Genomic DNA, 27,825 nt, shown 5'->3' with positions numbered 1-27,825 from the left:
TGCCCAGCCCAGCCCAGCCCAGCCCAGCCCAGCCCAGCCCCGCTCAGTCCCGCCCAGCCCCTCTCCTTGCTCTTCCTCCCAGAAGCCCAACACATGCAGGCTGGCCCTGAGTTCTAGAACACTGCATCTTTATTGATTGGAACAACTGCGTCCGCAACTAGAGGTTACATTTTGGGGTTTGTAGAAGAGCGAAAGATGGGTGGTGGGGAACAGAGGCTGGGTGGAGACAGAGAGCAAGGCAAAAGGGTGTGGCGGGGTCGTGAGAGACCCCCGCGTGTCACCCATGAGTGGGGGGGTCTCCTGTTGTGCTTTTACCTCGGTGGCAGGGGTGGGCAGGGCGGACGGATGGGCCTGGTCATATGGGGAGGGTTGGCTTTCCTCTGTCTATGAGGCGCCAGGGCAGGGACAGTCCCTGCTTTCCTGTCCCTTATGGGTTGGGGATAAGCATTTGATGATCAGACTTCCCTGGGTCAGGGGATGGTAATGGTTGGGGATGCCCTGGGGCAGGCCTCTTCCTGCAGAACTGGGCTGAGATGGAGGTTGGGGGTGGGCGGGAATGGGATGTCTGGGTGGAGGGCAGGAAGGTGCGAGGAGGGAGAGAATTTATATCAGGACCCCTGGGCAATGAATGCAGGCCAAACATGGAAGGGAGAGGGATGGGGACAGGCAGATGCCTTCTCTCTGAACCTCAGTTTTCACACCTTTACAATGGGCACACCGGATTTGACATCCTTTAAGGTCCATTCCAGTGCTAAGGGTCAAGAGATCTCCAGAAGAGAGTGGTCCTCCTGCACTCACACACACACACACATGTGCACACACACACACACACACACACACACACACACACACACACATACTCAGCACTGACAGAACAGAATGAACCCAGAATCTGAGCTCAGCCAGTGGCCTGCAGGAACTTCTCACTACAGGCTCACTCACCACACTCTTAGGACATTCCCTGGAAACATCCCTCCCTAGCCCCACGGAGCTGTCCACGCAGAGGGAAACCCAAGAGCACTTGGCGTCTTCTGCAGCCCTCCTGGTCCCAGCCTCCTGTGCAGACAGCAGTGAGTGACGAGAATAGTCTCCCTGTGGCATCTGTGCCATCCTGATGGGCGCGGAGTGTCTAGCCCGGGAGAGGAGGCCAGAGCAGGACAGAGAGATGGTTTCTCGCTCAAAATATCCGAGTAACACCTGCCACGCATGTAACCGGCCTCAGCGGCATCGGGAGTACCCAGGGAAGGGTCCGTTCCACTCATCTGTCTGTAGCTATTCTGGTAAGAGGGTCCCAGGAGCAGTGGCCGGGGCTCCGGCACCCCCAAGGCTGGAGCACTAGGCTTCCAAGAATTGAGCCAGGCCTTCTCCTCTCTGTTCCAGCTTCTGCATTGGAGCCGTGGAGAGCCTGCATTTCTGAGGCTCATTCTGGCCCCGCTTGCCTGAACAGGTGCTTCCAGAGAACAGGAGAAGGACGGTGAGTGGGAAAGAGGGAGTTATGGGAGGAATGTGCCAGGAGCCACGAGCGGGCTTTGCCTTCACCGATGAATTAGGACCATGGAGGTTAACCGTGGTCCCAGGGACAGGACAGCCAAGCTGAGGCTTCCACCCATCAGCTATTCTTTTCTACCTGGTTCCAAGAATGCACTTCTCCTCCCAGACACTAACTTGTAGGAGGCCGGGAGTAAAAGGGCCCCAGAACCCTGAGAGCTTTACTCTGGGATCCCTGCTTTAAGGCCACAAATTCCCTCAGCTCCCTCAACGCAGAGGGTGAGGATGCCACTGAAGAGATCGTAAGATCCCCCTCAGCCTGGTCTCCCAGGCCTGGGGTGTTCACAGGCCACCTATCCCAACGTGGACCCCCAGGGATACATACAGGAATACCGACTCCCAGGCGTCCACATGCAAAAAGCTCCTGCCACACTTAGACTCCCAACCCTGCACACACTTAAATGCCTGCTGGCCCATTCACACACCTATCAACCTCACAGCCCCTGTGCACGGTGGGCTCACACAGACATGCACACCCCAGCCTCCCTCACTTGCAAATGAGGGTGGGAGGGTGGCGGCCTCCTTAGACAGGCTTTGTAATCTCAGGCCACACTCTCAGGCATCGCTGCTCTCACCACAAAGGTTCTGGAACATGAGGCCGACACATACTATGCACGTTTCCCGTGTCTAGCTCTAAGATATATAGAGAAGAGTCCCCACAATAAAGCAGTCGGGACAGTGGAGTGATATAGGGGAGCAGGTTTAGGGTGGGGTGGGGACCCCAGGAGGAGCCAGGGGGAGCTATTTCCCCAGCACAGCACTAGCCCAGAGGCCCTGGAGTTGAGAGGACCCCAGCTTCCCTTCTTGGGTTGTCCTAAGAGGCGTCTTAATGTTTCTAATACAAGGCTGCGTTCCGATGCCTTTAAATCACACCCACCCCCAGGCTGACCCCTGGTCAATTGATTCGATAGCCAGAGCCAGGGACTACTGGCTTACAGAATCCATTCTACAAGGTTTCTACTTTAGTGTCCCTCATGCCAGTGAGAATGAAGGAGGGGGGCTCAGAGCGGAAGGGACTCACCGTTGAGTTGGGGTAATAAGACTCCACACAGATGGGACAATTAAGGAGCAATGCCCCGCCAAATGTCATGGAAGTGTGTTCTGGAAACCAGAGCTACTCGCTTCAGACAGAGGGCTTGGAAGGACCAGGAAGGTAGCCACCCTGACTGGGTACCCAGGATGCCCTGCGGTAGCCTAGCCTGACCTTCTAGCAGCCAGTGATGATGGTGATGATGATGAAGATGGTGATGGTGGTGGTGATGATGATACAGGCCAGGTGGGGTTGGGGGCTAGGCAGCCAGGGTCTTGATCCTCAGTGTGCCTCGTGCCACGATGATGCCGAGCTTCGAGCCTCTCCTCTGCAGCTGTCCCGCACCCCCCCCCCCCCAAATGCACAGGGAAGAGCCCTGTGCCACCTCCAGCCAAGGAGCTAGCCTTCAATAGGGTTGTCTGTAAGCTCTTTGTTATTCAAAGGGGTTCAGAGGCTGTAGCAGGCAGTCCGAGACTGCAGACAGGGCCGGCACCCCACCAACGTGTCACGGGGTGAAGATCGCACACTGCCGCTCACCCACAGAGGCCACTCACCCACAGAGACGGGGCTTACTCTAACGCCCTGCCTCGTGGTGTCCCTGCGCGCTCCCATCCGATGATGCGCACAGTGGTACACGGACACAGGTGGGCACACACGCTCTCACACACGCAGAGATGCACAGACGGACACACTCGGACACAGACACACAGACACACCACATGCACATGTACATAGACTCATCCTAGAAGGAGTCCCTCTCCCCCGAGGAAGCTGGGAAGCGGGTAAAGGGACCCAAAGAGGAAAGTTCTAGACCCTGTTCTAGCAGTTCCAAGGACAAAAACCTCTTCCCGGCTCCCAGGGAACAAAGAGACACAACCATCCATCCATCACCCTCCCCTGCCGCCGTAATCCACAGGGCTAACTAGACAGTGCCTTACCCTTCCCGGCCCCCTCTTCCAGAACTCTCTGTCCAAATACCTAAGAAACAGGGGATCCGCTCCACCGTGAGTCCATTGTTCTGTGTGGGGACCTGGGGTCACAGAGGCAGGGCTCTGTGGTCTCCTCAAAGCCAATGCTCACCTGGGAACATGGGATGGACAGCACTCCTCACACACGGGTTCCCCCTGGAAGTCCCAAGCTAGGACTATCTGGATGGCATCTAGCTGCCGGTTGGAGTCGGGCAGAAGTTGGGGAAACAGTCCTCATATTGTACATACGCTAAGCCCTGTGCTGGGGCCCTCCCAAGTGGGCCCATTAGGGAGGGGGAGAAGACGTCCTAGGGACAGGACCGGAGTTGAGCAATGTGTCCACTCTGCAGCAGGTGCCCCTTCCTCGTCAGCCTCCGGGGAGCTCACAGAGTCCCGACTGGCCTGCCCCTGCACCCTGCGACTTCCATCCAGGCAACCCAAGTCTGATATTCTGCCCACATCCGGCTCCCTTCTGGCATGCCTCTGGGCTGGAGTTTGGCCTTGAGTCAGGGGACAGGGCAAGGTCAGACGGACAAGTGCAGTGTGCAGACGAGACGAGGCCCGTGTCGCACCAAGGTCCCTGGAGGTGGTGGATGCCAGTCACGTAAGTCCCATCTCCACACTAAAGAAGGTGCCGGCAGGTCGAATAAAAACTTGTGCTTTAATATATCTGTGTGTGTGAGTGTGTGTGTGAGTGTGTGCGTGTATTGAACAACCACCGGAGCCTGGCCTGGCCTCTGTCTGCCGTCTCTGCTCATCCTTTCAGCCAATGAAGGCCCCCTCCCCGGCGGGCCGGCCCCGCCCCTAGGCACCCCGGCTGGCAGGGGTCAGTCTTTGGTACGATGTGGACACTTTGGTGTGCCGGGGGCAGGGTGGGGTGGGGGCCACACAGCTGTCATCATCTCTGCAACGCCAAGAGGAAGATGGCCATGGAGACCCAAAGCTGCAGGCTGGACAGGCGGGGGGCTCCGCTGCCTGGCATCACCACCACTGTGACACAAGATAGAGAAAAAAACAGCAGGCTAGAGCTCTGGACAGGGAGGGACAGACAGGTAGGCCATGAGAGGCCCTGTGACTCAGCTCCTTCTCTTCAGGGGGTGTATAAAGCCTGAAGGTGGGCAATCACACCATCCACACAGTTCACACAGGTCACACAGTTCATAGAGTTTACACAGTCCACACAGTTCACACCATCCACACAGTTCACAGAGTTCACACAGTCCATATAGTTCACACAGTCCACATAGTTCACACAGTCCATACAATCCACATAGTTCACACAGTCCACACAGTCCACACAGTTCACACAGTCCACACAGTTCACACAGTTCACACAGTCCATACAGTCCACACAGTCCACATAGTTCACACAGTCCACATAGGTCACACAGTTCACACAGAATACACAGTTCACACAATCCACACAGTTCACACAATCCACACAGTTCACACAGTCCACAGAGTTCACACAATCCACACAGTTCACACAATCCACACAGTTCACACAGTCCACAGAGTTCACACAGTCCACACAGATCACACAGTTCACACATTTCACACAGTTCACACATTTCACACAGTCCATACAGTCCACACATTTCACACAGTCCACACAGTCCACATAGTTCACACAGTCCACACAGTCCATACAATCCACACAGATCACACAGGTCACACAGTTCACACAGTCCACACAGTCCACATAGCTCATACAATTCACACAGTTCACACAGTCCACACAGTGCACACAGTGCACACAGTTCATACTCTACACATTGCACACAGGAAATACCTGGGTCACAGATATTTACTAAAGACACTTCAGTAAGCCTAGGCGAGGCAGGGCCAGTGGCCTCTTTGGGCCCTCCATATTCCTCACACCCTGACTCAGGGCGGTCACTCACTCAGTCAGACACACAGTTCTTGTCATCTAGGCATCCTAAGCCCTCCATCCCAGCCCTCTCCCCCTCCTCCCCTTCCCCCTTCCCCTCCTCCTTCCCCTCTTTTCCCCAACCCACTTCCAGACTCATACCTTTGTTGGGATCCATCTGCCTCCGGGGACACTCTCCCTTCTTCAGTGTGACATCATCTATGGCAATATCCCCCAGGTAGCCCGAGCCTCGAACCCCCTCAAAAATAATCTGGGGTGGGGTCAGAGAGCAGGGGGAGGGGTTGGGGACGTTGGGCCTGGCACCAGAGCTTCCCCACCCCTTCACCTCGGGCTACCTGGAAGCCCCCATTACCCTGCTTTAACCGCCCCCAGGAGCCTGCAGGGGACCTCCCTAGGACCTCTGGCCAGGGCAGCCACCTGCCTCCGGAACAGCCTTCAGACATCTGCTCACCTGGAATGGCCCACTGGGGTTGATGGGAACATGGGCCTGCTGCCACACGTTACCCTTATTGCCACTGAGAGACCAGGCATGTGTGTCCAGAGCGCCTTTGTTCCTGGACCGCACCAGAAGGTTGAGGGAGCCTGTGGCAGGAGAAGGGAGAACAAAGGTGACACCCCTGCCTTCCTGTCTCCCCCAAGCTGGCTCATCCCTCCCCTCCTCAACATAACCCTGCAGGATGGATGGGGCCTGGTCCTGTCCCCAGACCAGCTTGGGGCGTTCCTTCCATTTTTCTTTTCTTTCCCATGAAATCAGTGAATCAGGCCTGGCACAAACACACACCACCATCCCCATCCAAGAGTGAAATCGCCAGTCCATAAGCAGCCTCCCGCCTCAGCTCTGGCAGGATTCTTAGAGCACGTGTACACTGTAAGTGAGCTGCGGAGAGGGACTGGCCGTCTTTACTTGTATAGTTTTAAACATTATATATATATGCACATATATATTTAGTTATACATATGTGCATATATATATATATTAAATTATGTGCGTGTGTGTACACACACATCTGTGGAGGCCAAAAGAGAACACAGCCACTAGAACTGGAGTGATGGGTCACTCTAAACTGCCAGACATGGTGCCAGGAACCAAGTGCAGTGGTCTCCGAGAGCAGCAAGTGCTCTTAGCCTCCGAGCCATCTCCTATAGCTTTATTTATTTATTTATTTATTTATTTATTTATTTATTTATTTATTCATTCATTCATTTATTTGAGAGGAAAGGTAGGCACATGACATGGTGTGTGCGTGCTCACAGGACCACATGTAGGTGGGAGTCAGTTTCTTCTACCATATGGATTCTGGGGCCCGAACATGTTATTATGAATTATTACTGAGCCACCCTCAGGTCCATGTATGTGTGGTCTTTATTATTATTATTATTATTGTTGTTGTTGTTGTTGTTATTATTATGTGTGTGGTATATATGTGTATGTGAGAGGGGTATGTTTACACACACCCTTTGGTGTGTGTGTGTGTGTGTGTGTGTGTGTGTGTGTGTAACTCACTGATCAGCAGCTGGCTTGCCAGCAGACCCCTAGGATTTGCCTGTCTTGGTCCCCATCTCCCCAGCCCCATCAGGTTACAGGTGTGAACTGCCAGGTGTGAACTGCCAGGTGTGAACTGCCACTCAGCTTTGACATGGGTGCTGAGGATCCGTACTCAGGTCCTCTCCCTTGAGCAGTAAACACTTCCCCCGCTGAGCCCACTCCCCAGCTCCTTTATCCGGATGTCTTGTGCCCTGGGTAAAGCCAGCCTTCCCAGCCAGCCCTACTCTCTAACGCGGATGCTAGCTAGAGCACAGCTAAAGAAAACAATACTGGAACATGGGACGATTTTATTTAAAGACACCAATCTGGGGGCTACGTGGCTATGGCGAACAGAATTAGGGTAAGATTTGGGGGCACTCTAGGGGGCCTGAACCCATCTGTGCAGCCTTGGGGGGGTCTGGAACCCCAGGAGCTCTGAGGGGCACGGGAGAGGAGCGGATTGCAGCTTTAGTGAATGGTAACTAGTTGCTGTCTGTTTCCCCTGGCTGTCTCTTTCAGTCCATCTTGTGGCACAAGAGACCTGGCTCTGCAGGGAAGGGAAATCCATCTTCAGAGGCGCCTGGAGGCTGGCATTTCCATGGCATTGCCCACAGACAAAGCTGCACCATCTGTGATACCAGATAGACAGACAGCCGTCCCCCCCTGTTGTGGGGCGAGTCACCAAATGTTACCTGCCTTGGATGAAACGAGTTGGCTGGGACCAAGGAGAGCTGACGAGACACAAAGTTTAGGGACAGCTGGTGCCCAGAGCTGCCAGGCACTGTAGGAAGGGCTACATAGTAGAACCAGGCCTGGGGGGACCTGTTAATGGCTCAAAGCCAGCAGGACCTCAACAGCCAAGGGTGGGTGCCTAAGAGGGCAGCTACTTGTCCTAGCAAAACAGGCTTCATCGGGACCCAGACCCAATGCTTTTCAGGGGCCTTACAAGTCCCCAGCTGCAAAACAAAGATGAGTTTTAGCTTGGGCTGAAACCCTGTCTCAAAAACATTTAAAAAAAAAAAAATTTATTCAGCCGGGCACTGGTGATGCACGCCTTTAATCCCAGCACTTGGGAGGCAGAGGCAGGCGGATTTCCGAGTTCAAGGCCAGCCTGGTCTACAGAGTGAGTTCCAGGACAGCCAGGGCTACACAGAGAAACCCTGTCTCGAAAAAACAAAATAAAAAAAAAATTATTCATTTTTTTATGTGTATGAGTATTGGTCTGCAGGTATATAAGTGGGTAGACAAGTGTGTCTGGTGTCAACAGAGATCAGACGAGGGCATCAGATGCCCCCAAACAGGGTTACAGATCATTTTGAGATGTCATGTGGGTGCTAGGAATCGAACCCAGGTCCTCTTCAAGAACAGCAAGTATTGTTTTAACTGCTAGGCCGTCTGTTTAGTGAAAGAGCTATCTCAGAGAGCGCTAGGTTCATTGAAAGAACCTTTCTCAAAACATGAATGTTGGTCAGGTATAGTAGTAGTACATGCCTATAATCCTGGCACACAGAAGGCAAAGGCAGGCAGATCTCTGAGTGTGAGGCCAGGTTGATCTATACAGTGAGCTCTAGGCCAAGCAGGGCTACATAGAAAGACCCTCAAAACAAAACAAAACAAAACAAAATGTAAATAAGGTAGAGTCTAATAGAGGAACGATGTCTGAGGTTGACCTCTGAACTCCACAGGCAGGTGCACATACACAGACTCCAAAACATGCGGAGCCCCCTCCCATATGTGCACATAAAAATGAAAACAAAAAAACAAACAAACAAAGGGGCTGGAGAGATGGCTCAGTGGTTAAGAGCACTGGCTGCTCTTCCAGAGGCCCTGAGTTCAATTCCCAGCAACCACATGGTGGCTCATGATCATCTGTCATGGGATCTGATGTCCTAAATAAATATTTTTTTTTTTTTAATGAAAAAGCAATAAAGGATGGCTCCGTTCAGTGGGGTAGCTAGGGATTCCTCCCAGGAGACCTGAGTGAAGGGATTAATAATGTCCCAGGCCAGGGACCACTCTGAGAGAAGCCCTCAGAGGCGGGAATGCCCTTACTCAAGCAAGGGACTGGGGTGCCAGCGCCAGGTGGCAACAATTAAGGTCAGAGATGGAGTAGAGCTGTGCCTGGCATGGGAGACCTGAGGATGGTGACAGGAAGGGTCAGAGGGTCCTGAGCCGAGGAGTAGTGTGACCTGGGATGGAGTGTCTCCACAACTGGAAGATTCTGTCAGTGGGCAGGATGCCTTTCGCTTCCAGAATAGCCTGTCCCAAAGGTCTGACAATGAGAGTCCCCCTTAGGTGGCCTCTCAAAAGCTTTACTGCCTACTGTTTACTGCACCCCTGGTGAAACTCAGAGCAAGGCCTGTGAGTCGCAGAGATGGTCCCCTCAGGATTTCTGTCTCCATAATTCCGGGCTCTTACAACAACCTCTATGTCCCCCTAGGCACCTGGATACCCAGGGCCACTCCAAGCTGACAGTGACCCACCATCTCCATATTTGCCTAGGGTTATTGGGGTGACTGCTTTGAAACTAAATAGAAACGAGGTCAGACATTCGGGGTCACCCACCTTTCTCCCCATCCTGGGGGGTGGGAACTTCTCAGAATCCAGACCCAGCCACAGTACCGGTCTGCCTAAATGGTTGGGGGGGGGGGGGGCACTCAAGGACAATGGAGAAACTTCAGAGGACTGATAAGGAAGGTTTGCCAAGATGATGGATGGTCCAGAGGGAAAAGGTGAACATAAAAACAGGAAATAAAACGGGGAGGAGAGAGGTGCTGCCTGCGCTCTGCCTTCTGCAGTGCTGGAGGGACCAGGAGGAGCCGGAGGCATTTACGGCCCTCTCTTTTATAACTTTCAGTCCCTGTAAATCACATTGGCTCTCTCCTGTAGGTTAAAAAACACAAAACAAAAAAACAAAACAAAACAAAAACAAAACAAAAATTCTTTTATAAGATGGGGGTCTCACTATGCAGTCCTGGTTGGCTTGGAGCTGGCTACGTAGACGTAGGCCAGGCTGGCCTCAAACTGAGCCCTACCTCTACCTCCTGCGTGCTGGGATCAAAGGCATTCACCATCCTACCCAGCACAGACAGCCCATTAAACAATTTTTGTGCTCTCAGCAGGCTCCCTAGACCCACCCCCGCATGGGCTCCGTGTTTCTTGTCATCTGCTGTCCTGATGCTGACCGAGGCTACCACAGTGGTCATCACTAACTCCTATCCGCTGCTGTTAGCCGTCAGGTTTGCCGTAGGGCAGGGACTTGTCTGTTTCCCCGCATCAAAGTGACTGATGCCTGTCACACCACAGAAGCCACGGCAGCTCTACCTGCACGGTCTCCCCATTCTGCGGTTTGAGGGAACCGCTCTTCCTCTTGCGGCTCAGGGAGACACACCCCTCCAATGCTGTGTTTAGGATTCAGGAAAATCAGACCCGGGGATGGGTTGCTGTGTTTCTCAGTCCTTGAGGAAATGCTTTAACTCTCTGAAAGTCTCTAGACCCCAGTACCTGGCAAGCTGTCTACACACAATCAAAACAGCTAAGGTAGGATCTCCATCCCTAGCACCACTTGCCCGCTGTTCCCCATCCCCATGCCCAGGTTAGCCAACTTGACATGCTTAGGCCTCCTTGGGAAGACCAGAGCTTCCTGTGGCCCCCTCATACTCCCCAGCGAGCACATACAGTCAGATCTCACGGGTTTCCAACTCACCGATGTGTTTCCCATACATGTGGTAGAAGAAAGAGACGCAGTAGAACTTGGCGCTGGCGTTGTACAGGGGACTCACCAGCCTTGCACGGTCCCCCAGCTCCCGCGGTCTGGATGTCTCAATGAACATGTAATAGCCTGAGGTGGAGGTGGGTGGGTGTGAACTGGGAGCCTTTCCTCTAGGCCACTCAACTTCTGTACGGCTGACGTCCTCCCTTCAGACCTAGCAGAGATCTGAAGCCCAACCTCCCCAGGGCCAACCAAAGAGCCTTGCAGGGATTAATTCAGAGCTCAGAAGTTCTATCATTTCTTCAGCCAGGCCAAAGTTCTGTCTCCCTCAGACTGGGACTCCTTGAGGACAGGGCAATGTCTCCCTCAGAGGGTCCCCCGGGGATTGTCTATGTCTCCCCCCCAATCAGCCTAGCGGTCTACAGACCTAGACTCCTCCCAGAGGCCACCCTCTATTCCTAACAACAGGCCATGCCCTCACCTTCAGGGGTGCCACTGATGTCAGTGGGGGGCCCAGTATTGGGAGAGCGCTTGGGGTTCTGGGTAAGAGCGTTCTGCCGAGTCCAGTCAAAGTTGTCTGTCAGGTCCTGGGTGTAGCCGCAGATTTTCTCATCCTCAAAGTGACAGGTGTTGTCTGCGCGGAGGGCACAGGGGGTGGCGTGAGACAGTGAGGCTCGGCTTTAGTCCTTCTTGCCTATCCTTCCCCTCCCCTCCCCCCCCACCCGTAAAGCCAGGAAGACCAGGCAGTGCCATCCGGGACAAATTTATTCCAGCACAGGACTCCCCGTGCTTGCTGAAGACTTCCTTCCAGAGTAATGATTCTAGACACATACAATAAAATGCACAGGAGCTTCAAAGGAAATCAATTAAATTGAAATACAGTTGTCAAAACAGTCTTGTAACCTATTATATAATAAGAGGGGCTCCTTTATTATGTAATTAAATCGCAACATCTAGCACGAAGTCTAATAACTACCTGTGGTTCTGAAATGCTAACGAGTAAAAATGACATTTGCAGATGTCCGCAACAGCTAGAAGGCGATGGGGGGAAAGTCGGGGTATGCGCGGACGACAAGGTAACGCGGTTTGTTGTCTGAGTTCATCATTAAAGAGCGTGTTAAATCTGTCAGGAATAATGGCGAGCGCACCTCTTCAGATTCAGACACCCGATGCGTTCTATACAGAGGACCCTTGCAGGTGCCCGCCAGGTGGCACAGACTACAACCTTGCTACTTTTCTTCCTTATGCTGCTTTTTTGTTTGTTTGTTTGTTTATTTGTTTCAAGATAGGGTTTCTCTGTATAGCCCTGGCTGTCCTGGAACTCACTCTGTAGACCAGGCTGGCCTCGAACTCAGAAATCCACCTGTCTCTGCCTCCTGAGTGCTGGGATTAAAGGCGTGTGTCACCACTGCCCAGCGCTACGCTGCTTTTTGAGTAGGGAATTCCATTGCAGAAACTGAGGACCTTAGGACAGCCCGACTTTTCTGTTACTTTGACGGGCAGTGCCCCCACTAACGTGCAGTCTTTAAGCCCCGGAATAAACTACGGTTGCAAGTGTCTCTGGTCCATCCTCTGTTGCTGGCCTTCTCCATGGCAACACAGGAAGAAGTAATTTTTCTCTCTGGGTATGTCTTCAGGTTCCTAAGTCCCATCGGGAGACTCTGTCCCCAAAGAGTAAGGGAAGTGAAGGACTGGGGTCTCACCTGACAGGCTGGGCGAGTTGATAGCTGAAAAAGCAAGCAAGGAGACCAAGTCAGAACAAAGCATGCCCAGGATGGGGTGCGAGTGGGGAGGGGGGGAAGGGTCTTCAGGGCCAGGACTGGGAACCAGTAGGCCTGGCCTGCAATGACAGGGTAAGCGTGAACAGTGGGGTGCTCCAAGTTCGAAGGCTGTGTAGGAAGGGTATACGGGATGGGCCCACTCTCCCCTGCCACCGCCATCACCTACGCTCTGTGTAGTGGATGATTCGGGAAGCCATGTCGCCAGCCCCAAAGGTGGTGTAGGGCGTGAGGCGGATCTCGTAGCTGTGGGGCACTCGGAGATCAGTCAAGATGAACTCCAGCAGCTGTCCCTTCTCCACACGCCGAACAGGGATGGCCTTGACCAGGGCATTGTGCTGGTTCAACTGTGGATACAGGAGGGGTTCCCAGATGCCCAAAAGGCACAGCCTCCACTGGAGGGGGAGCCCAGGCCCTGGGATGCTTCAGGAGGGCAGAAGAAGCAAAGGTCTGGGACACAGGTCTTTGGTTTCCCCATCTTTGAGACTTTGAACACTTCACTGTTCCAGGCCCTGTCCCAGGACTGTCTCTGTGCTAACAGTGATATATAATAGCATACTGTAGCAACAGGCATGGGACAATTAGTGTGTCCTGGGCACTATAAAGCGCATAAGCAGCATCAATTCATCTACTATTCAAAGCAACGATCATTTTGAAATAGTAACATTGTCCCACTCCACTGATAAGCAAACAAGGGTCAAAAGAGCTGTTAGCTTGCTCTAACGCTTTAGGAGCTGGCTCTGCCCCATTAGGCCCTGTCCCCAAGGGCCACAGTCCTCCCCGCCACCCCCATTACAGCCTCTTGGGTAGAGCAGGACCTCATCGATTGGATCAGGCAGGCATGAGAGTGGCTCACAGATTCAGGCTTTATATCACAGAGCGCCGTCCCCCCAACTCCCCCCTCCCCACTTTCCCCATCCCCTACCCCTGCTCCTCAGCCCTGGACACCAGAGTTGATGTTCATTCTGGGAGTCAAACCGGGCCTTGCCCTGAACTCAGCTATCTCCTGTCTGGTTCCCAGCTGTGTCCAGTAAGGAGGATACAGGTGCTCAGCGGCTCGCAGCTCTGGCCAGTACATCTAGACTCCTCCTCTGCCTCAGAAAAATTGTCTAGACAGAAGGGGCCCGTGTCTGGGAACTCCTCCCCGGTCCCTATTTCCAGGACCCGCCACCATCTCTTGCCCCATTGCGCATGCGTCATGCCCCAGCCCACCTGTCGGACGCTGAGCCTGTAGTTGAGGACTGGGTCCACAGCATCTGGCTCCCTCTGCGTCCACTGTAGCACATAGGAGTAATTCTTGGACAGCTTGTGGCTGCGGGTGGGGTTGGGGGTGTCGAAGTAAAACTCCGGGCTGTAGGCTTTGGCTGAGAGGGTAGGGAGGGGGGCATGGGGCCATGGAGGGTGGGGGCGGGGTGGGAGAGACACACAGAGAGAGGAGCCGGTGGGAAAGAGGAGCAGAGGTAAGGGGCAACAAAGAGAAAGGGGGTGTCCGTGAGGAGAGTTGGTGTTGAAAGGAGAGGGGATGAGGAAGGTGAGTGGGGGTGGGGGTGGGGTGGGACGGAGATGGAGGGAGCAGATTGTAAGTTCCGAGAGGGTACGTCGGTGAGGAGAGAGAGAGAGAGGAAAGGACAAGGAAGAAAACAGAGAAAGATTGGTAAAGACGAGGGCCGGGCATACAGAGAGGAAAGGAAGAAATGATGGGTGGAGGTCAAAAGGTTGGGAGACAGGAAAAATGGGGAAATGGGAGGAAAAGGGGGGGAGGTGGGAAATGTCACAGGGGCCTCTAGCTGGCAAAGCTGAGTGGGTAGGGGAGAGGCCTGGAAAGGGGCTAGTGACCTGGAGCCCTCGCTCCGGGCTATTGAGGTGGAGGGGTGCAAGCACTAAAGAAGGCACGCTGTGCCTTCGAGGGCTATGGAGGAAGCCTGAGGTACCAGGCACTAAGGAATCAGGTCCCAGCGGGTGCACTGCTATCTCTACTAGGGAAAGGCTGGGGGTGCTCGGTGGCTCGGGCCGCAGGGCAACTGGGGAAAAGGCTTGGGGTGGAGGGATGAAGAGGAGATTGTGTTCTGGCTAGCCCAACCTCACCCAGATGTTTAAGGGCATCTTCTTCCCCTCAAGCTCCAAGATGGGTACCCAATGGTTTTCCCCATTCGGACCCTCTGAGGCCAAGGGCCGTGGAGGAAAGACTTGAGTTAGAGGCTGTGATGGGACTGGGCCCAGATTTTTCATTGTGAGCGGGGCTGAAGGGACAGAACCACAGAGCTGGAATCGGATGAGGCCCATGGGGCCAAACCTACTGTGGTGCATTTGAAAGGGGGCGTGGCTGTAAGAGGCCAAAGAAAAGAACCGAACAGTCATTGGCAGGGAGAAACCAGGAACTGGGGTGGAGGGGCGTGGTTTTGAAGGGGCGGGCCTTCAAGAGGAGGACAAAAGTCTTGGAAAGACAAATGCCTAAAGACTGCAGAAACTAGAAGGAAAGAGCAGCCCAGGCAGGTGTAGCAGGGCCGCAGTGGGAGGGGAATGGGGGGACGGGTGGAGGTTGGGGTGGATGACCGAGCCTGGTCCCAGGAGGGTGTGGGCGAGCAGGCAGGGCTGGGGCCGACCAGACGCTCACCGGAGACCTGGAAGAGGCAAGTGGCTGAGCCCACGTCGTTGGAGACACTGCACTCGTAGTTGCCGCTGCTGTCACGGGTCAGGGCGTCCAGGCGCAGATCGGCATGATCGGAGGTCTCCGTAGCAGCGGCGGGGAGAACAGGCGGCGGGGGCAGCAGCTGTCCTTTGAAGCGCCACACAGCCGAGGCGATGCGCTGGGGACTGCCACGCAGGAGCGAGCAGCGCAGGAGCACAGGCCGGCCCAGAGCCTGGCGCACGTCCTGGGAAGTGGGCTCCACCTCTGGAGGGACTGGGGACCGGGACTACCGTCAGTAGGACCATGGAGGAAAGCAGCTCATTTGTCACCCAGTCCCCTGACCTTGGCCTGGGAGGATCTCAGGGCAGGTACACACTTGCGACTCATTCATACAACACCCACACTCAGACTGCAGGCCATTCCCTCCAGCCATGATTCCTAGACTGGGCCACTGGTCGTGCCTCCGTGGGTCCCCTCGACCAACACATAAGGAAAGATCGCACAGGCTCCGAGCTTAGAGCACTGTCTCTAAACCTGGTTCAAATCCCTAGCCTTGCTGAAGCAAATTACTCCCCGGTGCGTGAAGGAAGGATGTCAAGGAGTTTTTAGGTGGTGTGCAAACAGTAGGAGGAGGGGTGGGGTTGGCCTAGGTAGGATGTCTGGGGAGGGGACTCACAGTGCACCGTCAGCTGCACCTGAGCCTCCCGGGGTCGCACGTTGAAGCCATTGTAGCGAGCCGTCTGGCAGCGGTAGGTGCCGCTCATGTCGCGGCTCACACTCTCCAGCCGCAGCTTCCCATCTGGAGTCTCTTCCAGGGCCAGCCCCGAGGGCAGAAGGGCGGCCTCCTTGTCCACCCGAGACCACAACACTGGAGGCCGGGGCTTGCCACGAACTTCGCATTGGAGCTCAGCAGGAGAGCCCTCCCGCACTGTCACCACTGCGCGGCCCTTGGGCACACTGATGGTGGGCGGTACTGCAGGAGGTTGGAGAGGAGTGGATGGAGTTAGGGACCCCTCGTCTCTGACCTTGAAGTTCTACCCGTTGCCCACCCAGGCTGGCCTTGAACTTGCTATGTAGCGGAGGCTAGCTTTGAATTTGTCCTCCTGTTTCAGACTCTCAAGTGCTTTTAACCTCTCCTTCCCAGCCCCTCAGCCTTTCTTAGAGATGTATTTTATATTTATTTATGTGTATATGCATGTGTATCCACACATGCATGCATGGCCCAAGGAGGCCAAAAAAGAGCACCAGATCCCCGGAACTTGCATTAGAGGGCATAGTGATCCACCCTGGATTTCCAACCTGGATGCTGGGAACCACTGAGCCACCCCTCCAGCACTCCTTCAGCTTTTCTCGCCTACAGAATCAGCAAGGCGTGTTAGTCTCTCTCCCAACATCTTGTGGCCCTTCTTCTGATAATAAGGATACTTGGTTTCAGTAAGGACAGAGCTAACAAGAATAAAAACTACATTTCCCAGTGTGCCTCTGAATAAATGCTGACCAATGAAATACTAAAGAAAATACAGGTCTTCCTGCAGGTCAGGATGCAGATCATGGGCCTCAGGTGAGGTGTCACCATTGTGACAACAAACTGGTGGCACCTACAGTCTTAAGGAACTTGTGGAGACCAGCCGCCACCCTAAGCCAGTCTGCTCCACAGCCAACTTCTACACAACCAAGCAACATACATCTAGCTTGTGTGCAGGCTCAGGATGGAGCCCCGGGCCTTATACATGCTAAGCCAGAGGCTCTACTGGTGAGCCACACCCCAGCGGCTAAATCACTATTAATTAGAGTTCCATTATTCACAGCTGAACCCACTTGGCCCCCAACACACTGCCAAATGGAGGGTTTTTTTTTTTTCTAGAAGACCTCCCTGGGTCTTGGCCCACATCAAACATTTAATCATTAAATGTCAAGTATTGAGCATTAGATGTAATTAAATATAAAGCGACTATCTGTAAATAACTATACAGACCAGGGGAAGGTCCACTTATCTCATTTATATAATTTGTACCCTGCCAACATGTGTGCATCTGTTGGCTTGCATTTCACGGCTTCCTCTTCCTATTTTGGAGTCAGTTGGTTCTTTTTTTTTTTTTTTCTTCCCCCCTCTCTAGGTTTAAATTGTTTCTAGAGGCTTTTACAAGGCTTATATGCTCCAGGCATCAGACCCGAGAGCCAAATTCAGAAACAGCCCCAGGCCCCTTCCCTCAATCCGGGGCTTCCCAGCCCTCTAGGTCCTCCGAGATAAAGAGATGTCCCCCCTTTTTGGCCATATGCCCTGGGGTTAAAGCTCTAGACTTGGGCTCTGAGGAGGAGCCCCTTAGACCCTGGTCTCATCACCTCCAGCCTCAGCTTCCACCTGTGCCTGCCTACGTGCATGATGCTCTTGTGAGAAGTCCTCTCACCTACCGGGAGAAACACCTAGTGTCCTGCGCTGTGGGGCTTCTGTGTTATTTTCTGCTTGCTGTACTTCTCCCTGGGTTTAGTTCCTCACCCGGCAAAGCCTACAGCACCGCCCCCTGACCCCCAAGACTCAAATGGAGCCCACCTCCTACTCCGGTTTCCTCGGCAGCTTCCCTTCCCTATTGTCCCCTTCCCAGACTCTCCTCAATCAAGTCTATCTCCTTTAAGAAATCCCTTCTGGCAGAGGCAGGTGGATTTCTGAGTTCGAGGCCAGCCTGGTCTACAGAGTGAGTTCCAGGACAGCCAGGGATACACAGAGAAACCCTGTCTCGAAAAAACAAACAAACAAAACAAAACAAAACAAAACAACAACAACAACAAAAAAGACATCCCTTCTGCTCTTTCCAGTCTTCTTGGATTTCCTTGTGTGCAGATGTCAAAGGTAGGAGGGGTCTGCCAAGGTCCCTGGATGGAGTTGCCCACTAAGAGAAACTGATTAAGGGCCAGAGAAAGAAATACTCATAACCATTAGAGTATTTAGTACTCTTGGTACTCATTATAGTATTGCTTGGTCATGTGACTCACCAGTTCAAGTCAGCTGGCTTCTATACAAGGTCCTGGAGACCCTCTTCCAAATGATCCCTCTCTGGTCTCCTGCTGTCCTCCCATATCGGTGACTGAGCACATGCGCCAGAGGCCCCCTGCCTGGGCTCTCACCCCAGCTCCAATGCATGCTAAGTTTCTCAAGTGTGAATTTCTAAGGCATGCTTATCATCAGTAAGATGAGAAGGTAAACTGCCACCCCTGGCTGGTTAGGTAACTCCACAGTAAAAGGCACTTGCTGCCAAACCTGTCATCCTGGGTTTGATCCCTAAGACCCTCCCCATACATGGTAGAAGGAGAGACCCAACTCCGGCAAGTCGCTCTCTGGCTTGGACATGCACAATGGTACACATGTACACGTGCATACCCACACAAAAGAAATGAGCAAAACATGAACGGCAGAGGTGGAGAAAATAAACACTTGTAATAAAGCACGGCAAATGCTTGATGTCCTATTATCTTACTGTAATAATTATTATCAGAATAAAGACTTGAATCTTCACCGTGGCCTGTCATAAGATGCATTCTGTCCCCTCCGAATCCATATGTTGGCATCCTAATGTCACTGTCTGAAAAAGGACTATATCAGAGGAAGGCCTTTGAAGGCTGAAGTCAATGGGACCTCCCCTAACCCCATCTAAGACACAGACAAGGCCCAGGGAGAAAAAGCAACCAGTCAGGGAGCCCAACCCTGCTGGCACCCTGACCTCAGACCTCCAGCCTCTACACTGAGAGGTCCCCACGGTGGCCTTTCTAAGCTGATACTGTTAGCATTCTGTCTTAAACTCCACCCCACAGTCATCTGGCAAGAGCCAGGTAGGCCTGGCCCACTATAAAAGTGGCTGTTTGATCCCTCCACTCTCTCTTTCTTACTCTTGATTCTCTCTTGCCTCTTGCTCTCTTGCTCCCTCTCTCTCCCCATTCCCCCCCCCCACGTGGTCATGGCTGGCCTCTACTTCTCCACTCTCTCCCTCTCTCTGTCTTTCTCTGCCTCTACTACCCTCTTAACTCCCCTACTCATGTCCTGAATAAACTCTATTCTATACTATACCATCCTGTGGCTGGTCCCTTAGGGGGAAGGGATGCCTTGGCATGGGCCCGCTGAGGCACCCCCTTCCCCCATACCTCACCACACCCCCATAGGACATATCTCGTACCTCTTTATCTTTTTATAAACACATCAGATACCATTGCACAGTCCCAGCCACTGTGCCTCTGTCTGCCAAACAGCCAGTGTGCTCGCCAACCTCAGGGACTTTGCATAAGCTGATTCTGTGACCTCCCTCTCTCTTTGTAAACTATCTGAAACAGGTTCAGCTTCCTACCAAGTCCAATGAACACAGCATCTCTTTTCCCATTATGCTACTCCCAGGTCGTAGGACTTGGCTATGACAGGGACCCAACATGTACGTGTGGCATAAACAAATGATGTCCTCCTCCCTCTAGACACCCATTTGCAAATTGCTGTCTGCCCATTCCTCGTCTCCAAATCCTGCCCCCCCAAACCCCACCAATTTGAGCTTCTCCAGCTTCCCCACAACTCCCGATGCTCCCACCTGTCTCCGAGGAGATGTTGACCTCTACGCTGAGGTCAGGCACAGGTGACCCCGGGAAGGAAGCCATGCATAGATAAGTGCCGTAGTCACTGAAGTGCAGGTCAATGAGCTCCAGGCTACTGGTGACAGCGGGCAACTCAGGGTCATTTCGGGTCACCAGCAGCCGCTTGGACGTGCGTGCCGGCTTGCCGTTTTTAAACCACTGGTAGTTCACCTTCTCCTGGGGCACCGCGTCCACGTGGCACGATAGCTTCAGGTCCTGACCGAGTTGAATGTTCTCGCTTTCTTTGATCATGTCAGGGGTGATCTGGAATGTGGCATTCTTCAAGGCTGCAAAGAGATGGGGTTCGAAGAAGGGCTGGGGCTGACCCAAGGACAGGTATCCATGTTCCACCCCAGCCTCTCCCCTCCAACTGGCCACATGCAACCACACACACAAAATTTCTCTCAGCCCAGAAATGGTTTCAAGAGCTCAGAGATGTTTTCATAGCTTTAAAGAGCTCAATGCAGAGAAGTGAGGTTGGTGCTGCCTCCAGGCATTAGTAATGAGCACACTACATCAGCGAGATGTGCTAGCCTGGTGCACATGATCAGCGCACCTAACCTGACCCGCTGTCTCTGAGGGAGACTGTTACTCTGTATTCATTCCTTAGGCTGCAGGAAACTGGGACTCAGCTAGTCTAATTTACATCCTCTGAGCCTTCTTGGCCACAACACTGATTTGTTCTTATTTGTGTTTTAAGCTTTGTGTATGCAAAGTACTGATTTAGAAGGAGACACGAGTCTTGATAGTGGCTCTAGGTAGCACAGATTCTAAGGAAACTAAAGAGCAGCCGGGCAGTGGTGGTGCACACCTTTAATCCCAGTACTTGGGAGGCAGAGGCAGGCGGATTTCTGAGTTCGAGGCCAGCCTGGTCTACAGAGTGAGTTCCAGGACAGCCAGGGCTACACAGAGAAACGCTGTCTCGAAAACAACAACAACAAAAACAAAAAACAAAAAAAAAACCACAAAAAACGGGAGAGCAATTGATCGTACCCTCACCGCCCCCTTGGTACTGTCTGACTCTTTACAACATGCCTGTATGATTATTATTTTCTTTTTTTAAGGATAAAAAGCCAACATGACGGTCCTGCGTGCAATTGCATGACATCACAGGGTTTGGAAAGCCAAGGTTCTGGATGCTTTTTCAAATGTGAGTCTTGCTTGAAGTCAGAGCCCTTACTTAATAATCGAGGTGCTAACTTGACAGAACATGTACAATGGCAGAGGTCAGGACTAGGCTGGGTGAGACAGGCTGCAGAGTCACCCTGCGAGGTGACCGCCACTACTTAAGTCCAGAAAGATCTCGCCAGCCAGTGTTGTAAAGGTCAAGTGGGGTTGGATGGAGACAGCTCGTCTTTGATGGGAAATGTGAAGCTTTCTCTGTGCAAGGGATGGGAAATGTGAAGCTTTCTCTGTGCAAGGGAAAGTTGTGGCCAGGGAGCTCTGTTCTTGTTACTTTGTTTCTCAGTCTGAGTGAAGTTGAAGAGAGCCGGCTTCTCCCTGCGTGGGGTTATGGGAAGAGACTGACTGGTCACTAAGAGAAGAACATGGAAGCCAGTCCCAACCAGCAGGGACTCAGTTATATTTGTCGGCACCTCTACTTCACATCTAAGGCTAAAGAGCTGGTATAAACCTGGGTCTTTATAAAATTTACTTATTTGATGCTTTAAACACTCAGGAGGCAGAGGCAGGCAGATCTCTGAGTTTGAGGCCAACCTGGCCTACAGAGTGAGTTCCAGGGCAGCCAGGGCTACACAGAGAAACCCTGTATTGGGAAGAAAAAAAAGTGTATGAGTGTTTGCCTACTTGTATATGTGTGCACCATGTGTGTGCACGGTGCCCATGGAAGCCAGAAGAAGGTCTAGTCCTTGGAACTGGAATTACAGGTAGTTGGGAGCCGCCATGTAGGCTCTTGGAACTGAATTTGGGTCCTTTGCAGGAGCAGCAAATGCTCTTAACTGTTTAGCTATCTTTTCAGGCCCTATTTTTTTGTTTGTTTGTTTGTTTTGGGTTTTATTTTTTTTTTTGAGACTGGATCTCAAGTAGCCCAGACTAGCCTTAGACTTGCTATATAGCCAAGGATAGCCTTGACTCCTGACCTTTCTGTCTCCACTGTCCACTGCTGGGACGGCAGGTTTGCATGATCACACTCTGAAAGTTTTGGCCTTAAAAACAAACAAACAAACAAACAAAAAGCAACAAAAAACCAATAACAACAAACACCAAAACCAAAACCAAAACAAAAACAAAAAAAGAAAGTCTGAATCAGGACAAGCAGCTAATGAAAGCGACCAAGGTTGAAGGTTAGCAAGGAACGAGTCTATGTTTCTTTAGATCTTGTGCAAGTCTGATACTGTTTTACACTTAGTAATTAACTTCAGATTCATTGACACTCTATGCTACTAGAGACTTGCACACACACAGAACACCTTTAATCCAAGCACTTGGGAAGCAGAAGCAGGCAGATCTCTGTGAACTGGAGGGAAAGCCTGGTCAATGGAGTGAAGTTCAGGCGGGCCAGAGTTACATAGTAAGACCCTATCTCAAAAAAAAAAATTTTTTTTTAAATGTACATATGGTCTATAGAAATGTTAATGTCACTTAAATTTGGTCAATCTGCAGCTAGGAAGAAAGACAGGGAATATCCCCTGAAACCCACAGTACCCGCGTTTAGCTTTGTGTAGCCTCCGTTTATCCATCTAAAAGAAGCAAAGTCATCAATACCGGACCTTCTTGTCAATTGCAAATTGCCGTTCTTCTGCCCCTGGCGGTAGACTGCTGAATTGCAGGGAAATCAGAGTGCCTGGGCTGTGGCTCCCTGACACACCACATCCTCGAGGGCAAAGAGATGGTTCCCTCTCCCGGCTAGCCTGCAGTCCCTGAACAATCGGGACCCTGTGTGTCCCACCACACCCCGCCTACCCCTCCAGACCACGTACATCGCACCAGCAGGTTGACTGTCTTCTTGGCTGGGTTGCCTACATTGTTGGTGGCTGTGCAGTTGTAGTAGCCGGAATCCCGAGCCTGAACTGAAGGGATCCTGAGGGTCCCACCCTGAGCCAGAGCACCCAGGGGTAATGGGCCAGGTCCGTGGGACCAGTGCAGCTGGGGGAGGGGATCGCCGCCCGTCAGCAGACACTGCACTGTCACGTTCTCTCCAGGGTTCACCACCAGAGTTTCGTTCACAGACAGCTTCAAGGCTGGAGGTGCTGAGGGGACAAGGTGGTGGGGTCTCAGGACACTTCCAAGGCTAAATGAGAGGGACACGAGGGAACAGAGAAACCTGGGCGGGATGGGTCTGGCAGGGATGAGGGACACACAGAAATGGATGTTGTGGGGAGGGGGGTGGGCAGGAGCTGGGTGGGCATGGGGTGGGGCGTGGGTGGGGAGGCGCCTGTACCCGTGGTGTTGGTGAGCTGGAACGCGATAGCCTTGTCTGGGATCCCACACACATTGCGCACGGACACCTGGCAGGTGTAGCTGGCATAGTCTTGGGGCCGCAGGTTCTTCAGCTTCAAGACCTTCGTCTCACCCTGGGTGGCGGTGGATCACTGGAGTCAGGGACCTGCTTGGGTCTCCTGGGGTCCCCCACATTCATTCATCTATCCCGTGCCCCAAACAAGCCATTCATTCCTAGGCTAGTTCTTATCTCCCCAAGCCCCGCCCAGGCCATCTTCCCCAGGAAGCCTCCAGCCCCGTCCCATCCAGCTGAGCTTCCACCCGCTTCTCTGTGGCTGAGGCTCGCCCTGGCGCGCAGATGCCAGGAAGAGGAGTGGAAAGGGTGTGTACCTTTGTGGCCTGTAACCCAAACAACATGGGACTGGCCTAGAGGCCCCAGAAGGGGCTGACAGTCGCTTCTAAAAAGGCTTCCTGGCAGAATGGCTTTGTCACCATCTCCTGGAACGGAGAGAGGCCTTTCCATTCTAACCCCTGTAGTATCTGATCATGGTTCCCCATCTTTGCCACAGTAGCAGGTAAGGATGGCTTGCTTGTCCTTCGGATTTTTTTTTTAATTTTTTTTTCTATCCAGTTGCATTCCAGGGAACATGTCGTCTTTGGGAGCCCCCTACCTGGGACTCACTCTGACCGCTGACCTCTCTGCTCTGACTCTTCCTTCACCCCAGGCTGCATGGACTCCAGCCTCCCATCCAGACACGGAATTGATGACGTCAGGCCAGTCTCCAGACCTCAGCACCACCACCACGCCCCGCCTCCCCAGCTCTAGCTCTCCAAGGGTACAAGACCGTGCGGAGGAGCCCGCGGCCCATCCTGACCTGAGTATAGAGAGGCTCGTAGATGTCAACCCCATTGTCCTGGCTGTGGGACAGGGTGTCGGAGCCTCGCTTCCAGATAAAGCGGGCGGGAGGGTTGGAGCTGACGGTACAGCGTAGAAACACGGTCTTCTCCTGGTAGAAATTGCCTCGGACGTCGCTCACCGTCTGATGCACCGTCAGGACGGGCTCGTCCAAATCTGCAAGGACACAGGCCCTAAGTCAACAGAAGGTGACTACGGAGCAGGGAGCTCAGGCTCCATGAAGCCCTTGCTTGGGGAGGGCTACTTTTAAAGGACACAGGAAGTGGACGCCTGCCTTTGTGGGCCTGCAAGCTTGACCAAGCTGTTAGAGGCAGGGAACTGGATCCAATGACTTCGACAGCTCCCTATCAGCCATCCTCCCCCAAGGACCTGTATGGGGCCTCTAGCTCTACACCGTTTATTGGACGGGACAGACAGCTATAGGCAGGAAACCAGCGGAAAGCCAAGCTTAAACTCCCTCATTGGCCTTGAGTTGGTAGCATGACCTACCTACATTCCTTTTCTCTCTGGGCCTCAGTTTTCTCATTGACCCACCAGACCAGGTAGCCTTCAGCTCTGTTTAAACGATATGGAGATTTTTTGGTTTTGGTTTTTGGTTTTTTGGTTGCTGTTGTGATTTTTGATTTTGTCTCACATAGCCCAGGCTGGTCTGGAACTCGCTACGCAGCGAAGGCTGAACTTTTGATCCTTCAGCCTCTACCATCCATGCTTGGCTTTTACAGGCTGTACTGGCTGGTTTTGTGTGTCAACTTGACTCAGGCTGGAGTTATCACAGAGAAGGGAGCTTCAGTTGGGGAAATGCCTCCATGAGACCCAGCTATGGGGCATTTTCTCAATTCGTGATCAAGGGGGGAGGGCCCCTTGTGGGTGGTGCCATCCCTGGGCTGGAAGTCTTGGGTTCTATAAGAGAGCAGGCTGAGCAAGCCAGGGGAAGCAAGCCAGCAAGGAACATCCCTCCATGGCCTCTGCATCAGCTCCTGCTTCCTGACCTGCTTGAATCCCAGTCCTGACTTCCTTGGGTGATGAACAGCAGTGTGGAAGTATAAACTGAATAAACCCTTTCCTCCCCAACTTGCTTCTTGGTCATGATGTTTGTGCAGGAATAGAAACCCTGACTAATACACAGGTGTACACCACCCCACTCAGTTTATGCAGTGCTGGGGATCAAACCCAGGGCCCTTTGCATGCTGAGCAAGCACCCTACCAATTGAGACACATAGTTGCTGGAATTTCTTTTTAACGCTGATGCCTAGAACTCTTCCTGGGTGGCGATCGTCTCTGAGGTGTTTGCTGGAAGGGTGTGTCAGGGAATTACCTAAGCAGGCATGTCTGACATTTTGATGGTGGGACGTGGTGCTCGCATCTAGACAGTTCATGATTGAGAACTGCATGATCAAATTCCAAAAGCCAACCAACCAAACAAGCCAAATGAATCTTGGTGTTTTGAGTGAGCTTCCTGTTCTGTGCCAGGCAGCATTTATAGCCTTCTTAGGGCACATGTTGCGTCAGACCACAGGTGGCACCCGCCCTAGCCTGGCTCCTTAAAACACACTACATCTAAAAACCAGTGGTGCTTCCACATGGGTGCAAATGTAAACACATGTCGAACGGGTGGCTTAAGGCATCCTTGATGTCTGGTCACATTCCCTGTCACTCACCTAAGAACTTCTGGAAGCAGGGCCCAGGGACGTGGATAGGAGAGATGGCTCAGCATCTACCATCTAGCCTGATGGCAGACGTTTGATTCCCCAGGACCCAGGACGTAGAAGGAGAGAACTCCTTCAAGTTGCCCTGTGATTCCCCACCCCAACCCTACCTATAACTCCATAAGTAAATAAAAATGTAAACTTTCCTCAGAGAATCTAGGATAATACAGCGCAGGCTGTGTCTGGGGCCGTCTGCAGTTTCACAGGGTAGTGGGAGCACAATCCCAGAGCTGATCCTGCATCCCTAACTCTCATAGAAGGCTATCCCCACACTGGGGTGTTGTTAGAAACAAGACTGGGGCACCTCGCTTTTCTTCATCTGAGAAAGAAGTACAATTCAATATGCCTTTTAAGGGGTTCTATCAAGGTCCATGAGAGGGGCATAGAAACACAGAAAAGGTTTAGAGAGATACAAGGCAGAGGGACAACATACAGTTGACCGTTTCCAGAGAGGTCTTTCCAGTTCTCCATCACCTTGCCACTTCTCCATCCTACCCCTTCCCCGCCCCCTAGGGTTCAGGACCCCTGAAGGGGACCGGCTCGTCAGGGTCCAGATCCTCGAGGTCCAGATCAACTCACACTGCACGTCCACGCGGATAGACTTGATGGCCGGCACGCCCACTCCGTTCTCCGCCTTGCAGTAGTAGCGGCCTCCCTGCGTGCGGGCGATGCGCTCGATCCGCAGGGTCTCGTTGAACACCGACGTCTCCTGGAACTTGTCCGATGCGCTGCCGGCAGTTTTGGTCCACCGCACCTGGGTGGGCAGTCACCGCGCTGAGGCTGACGGCCCCTGCCTGCTCAGTCTGCGTCCCCTGTCCGTCCCACGCTCTCCAGGGTACGGGAGAGGGTGGACCCAGGCCTGACCCCCCATGACCCCTTAGGATGCCACAGTGAGAAGAACCAAAGGGCAGAGGTTAAAGGTCAGAGGGAGGAGGCTCTCAGGAGTCGAGGCAGAGCTGATACTCATCGTGGCCTTGATCAGGAGAAAGCCCGCTCTCCTGCCCTAAGCAGTCCTAGGAGACGAGCCTTGGAGAAGCCACCGCCTCGGGCCATCAGAAAGCACTTCTCTCTGAAGAGAGTTCTCCCTAGCCCACTCCTCCTGGGATGATTGACACTCAACCGCAGCCTTTTGAGAGAGCCTGCGTCAGAGCCTGCAGGGTGCTGGATGCCTGCCACCGGCACTGGGAGACAGGAAGGGTTCCGGGACTCAAGCCCCTGCATTTTGAAGTATTTGCCAGTCAACAATAACTAATACAGCATAATGCCTACTTTGCAAGTTATGAGGCTTAGGGAGGGGAGCACTTAAATGTGGTGCCTCAGACGCATTAGTCAGTCGACGGTTTCTATTATTAATAGCGCTCTTGGTAATTGTTGATGGTCTGAGGGTTTACCTTAATTTGTCTATGTGGATTTTAACATACTATTCAAAACTTGGGTTTTGTGGGGGTTTCCCTCCCCCTTTCCAAGCTGTTTTCTTTTTTCTTTTCCTTTGGTTTTTCGAGACAGGGTTTCTCCCTGTAGCCCTGGCTGTCCTGGAACTCACTGTGTAGACCAGGCTGGCCTCGAACTCAGAAATCCGCCTGCCTCTGCCTCCCAAGTGCTGGGATCAAAGGCGTGCGCCACCACCACCCAGCTCCCCCAGTTGTTTTCAAATGTAGCTGATAGGTAGCATTGAATTCCCTATTCTTCTGCCCCCCACCTCCACCGTGGCTGGTATTCCATGAGTGTAATGCCATGTGTGTTAATACAGCGTTGGGATCAAATGCAGGTGTCCGTGCATGCTCAACTCTCCTAATTGAGCTACATCCTCAGGACCATTTTTCCTGATTTCCATTGCGTCTCCAGACTTGTAGCTAATGTCCTTTGCTCTAACCCCCAGTTCACTGATTTTTTTCTTTGGCTATCTCTGAGGTATTTTTTTTTAAAGATTTATTTTATTTATTTTATGTGCATGAGTGCACTTGTAGCTGTACAGATGGCCGTGAGCCATCATGTGTGTTGCTGCTGGGAATTGAACTTGGGACCTCTGCCGGCACCGCTCCCTCCAGTGTAATTCACTGTAGCTGTCTTCAGACGCACCAGAAGAGGGCATCAGATCTCATTATGGGTGGTTGT

At 52.8% G+C, this 27,825-nt stretch overlaps 1 protein-coding gene across 3 annotated transcripts in view; it reads right to left on the bottom strand.

Annotated features, from left to right (window-relative positions):
- Positions 1-111: 111 nt before the first annotated feature.
- Positions 112-27,825, bottom strand: part of Mdga1 (MAM domain containing glycosylphosphatidylinositol anchor 1) — a 62,730-nt gene continuing 35,016 nt past the window's right edge. Inside the window, exons 1-16 of one of the 3 annotated variants that reach the window (XM_031347523.1) lie at positions 26,290-26,365; positions 24,494-24,559; positions 23,964-24,160; positions 23,090-23,222; positions 22,629-22,898; positions 19,647-19,976; positions 15,758-16,054; positions 15,067-15,354; positions 13,665-13,816; positions 12,622-12,799; positions 12,378-12,401; positions 11,156-11,308; positions 10,669-10,803; positions 5,889-6,019; positions 5,579-5,687; positions 112-4,536 (exon numbers count right to left, since the gene is read on the bottom strand). In XM_031347523.1, the coding sequence (XP_031203383.1) occupies positions 4,445-4,536; positions 5,579-5,687; positions 5,889-6,019; positions 10,669-10,803; positions 11,156-11,308; positions 12,378-12,401; positions 12,622-12,799; positions 13,665-13,816; positions 15,067-15,354; positions 15,758-16,054; positions 19,647-19,976; positions 22,629-22,898; positions 23,090-23,222; positions 23,964-24,160; positions 24,494-24,530 (2,526 nt within the window). In that variant the 5' untranslated portion in view covers positions 24,531-24,559; positions 26,290-26,365 and the 3' untranslated portion in view covers positions 112-4,444. Of the gene's footprint in view, positions 4,537-5,578; positions 5,688-5,888; positions 6,020-10,668; positions 10,804-11,155; positions 11,309-12,377; positions 12,402-12,621; positions 12,800-13,664; positions 13,817-15,066; positions 15,355-15,757; positions 16,055-19,646; positions 19,977-22,628; positions 22,899-23,089; positions 23,223-23,963; positions 24,161-24,493; positions 24,560-26,289; positions 26,465-27,825 lie in introns of those variants that run through there. The other 2 variants (XM_031347521.1, XM_031347522.1) reach the window with 2 other exon arrangements.

The sequence above is a fragment of the Mastomys coucha genome, unplaced genomic scaffold (genome assembly GCF_008632895.1).
Source record: "Mastomys coucha isolate ucsf_1 unplaced genomic scaffold, UCSF_Mcou_1 pScaffold3, whole genome shotgun sequence".
Classification (NCBI taxonomy): Eukaryota; Metazoa; Chordata; class Mammalia; order Rodentia; family Muridae; genus Mastomys; species Mastomys coucha.
Note: the sequence above shows the minus strand (reverse complement) of the source record. Positions and strands in the feature narration are given on the sequence as shown.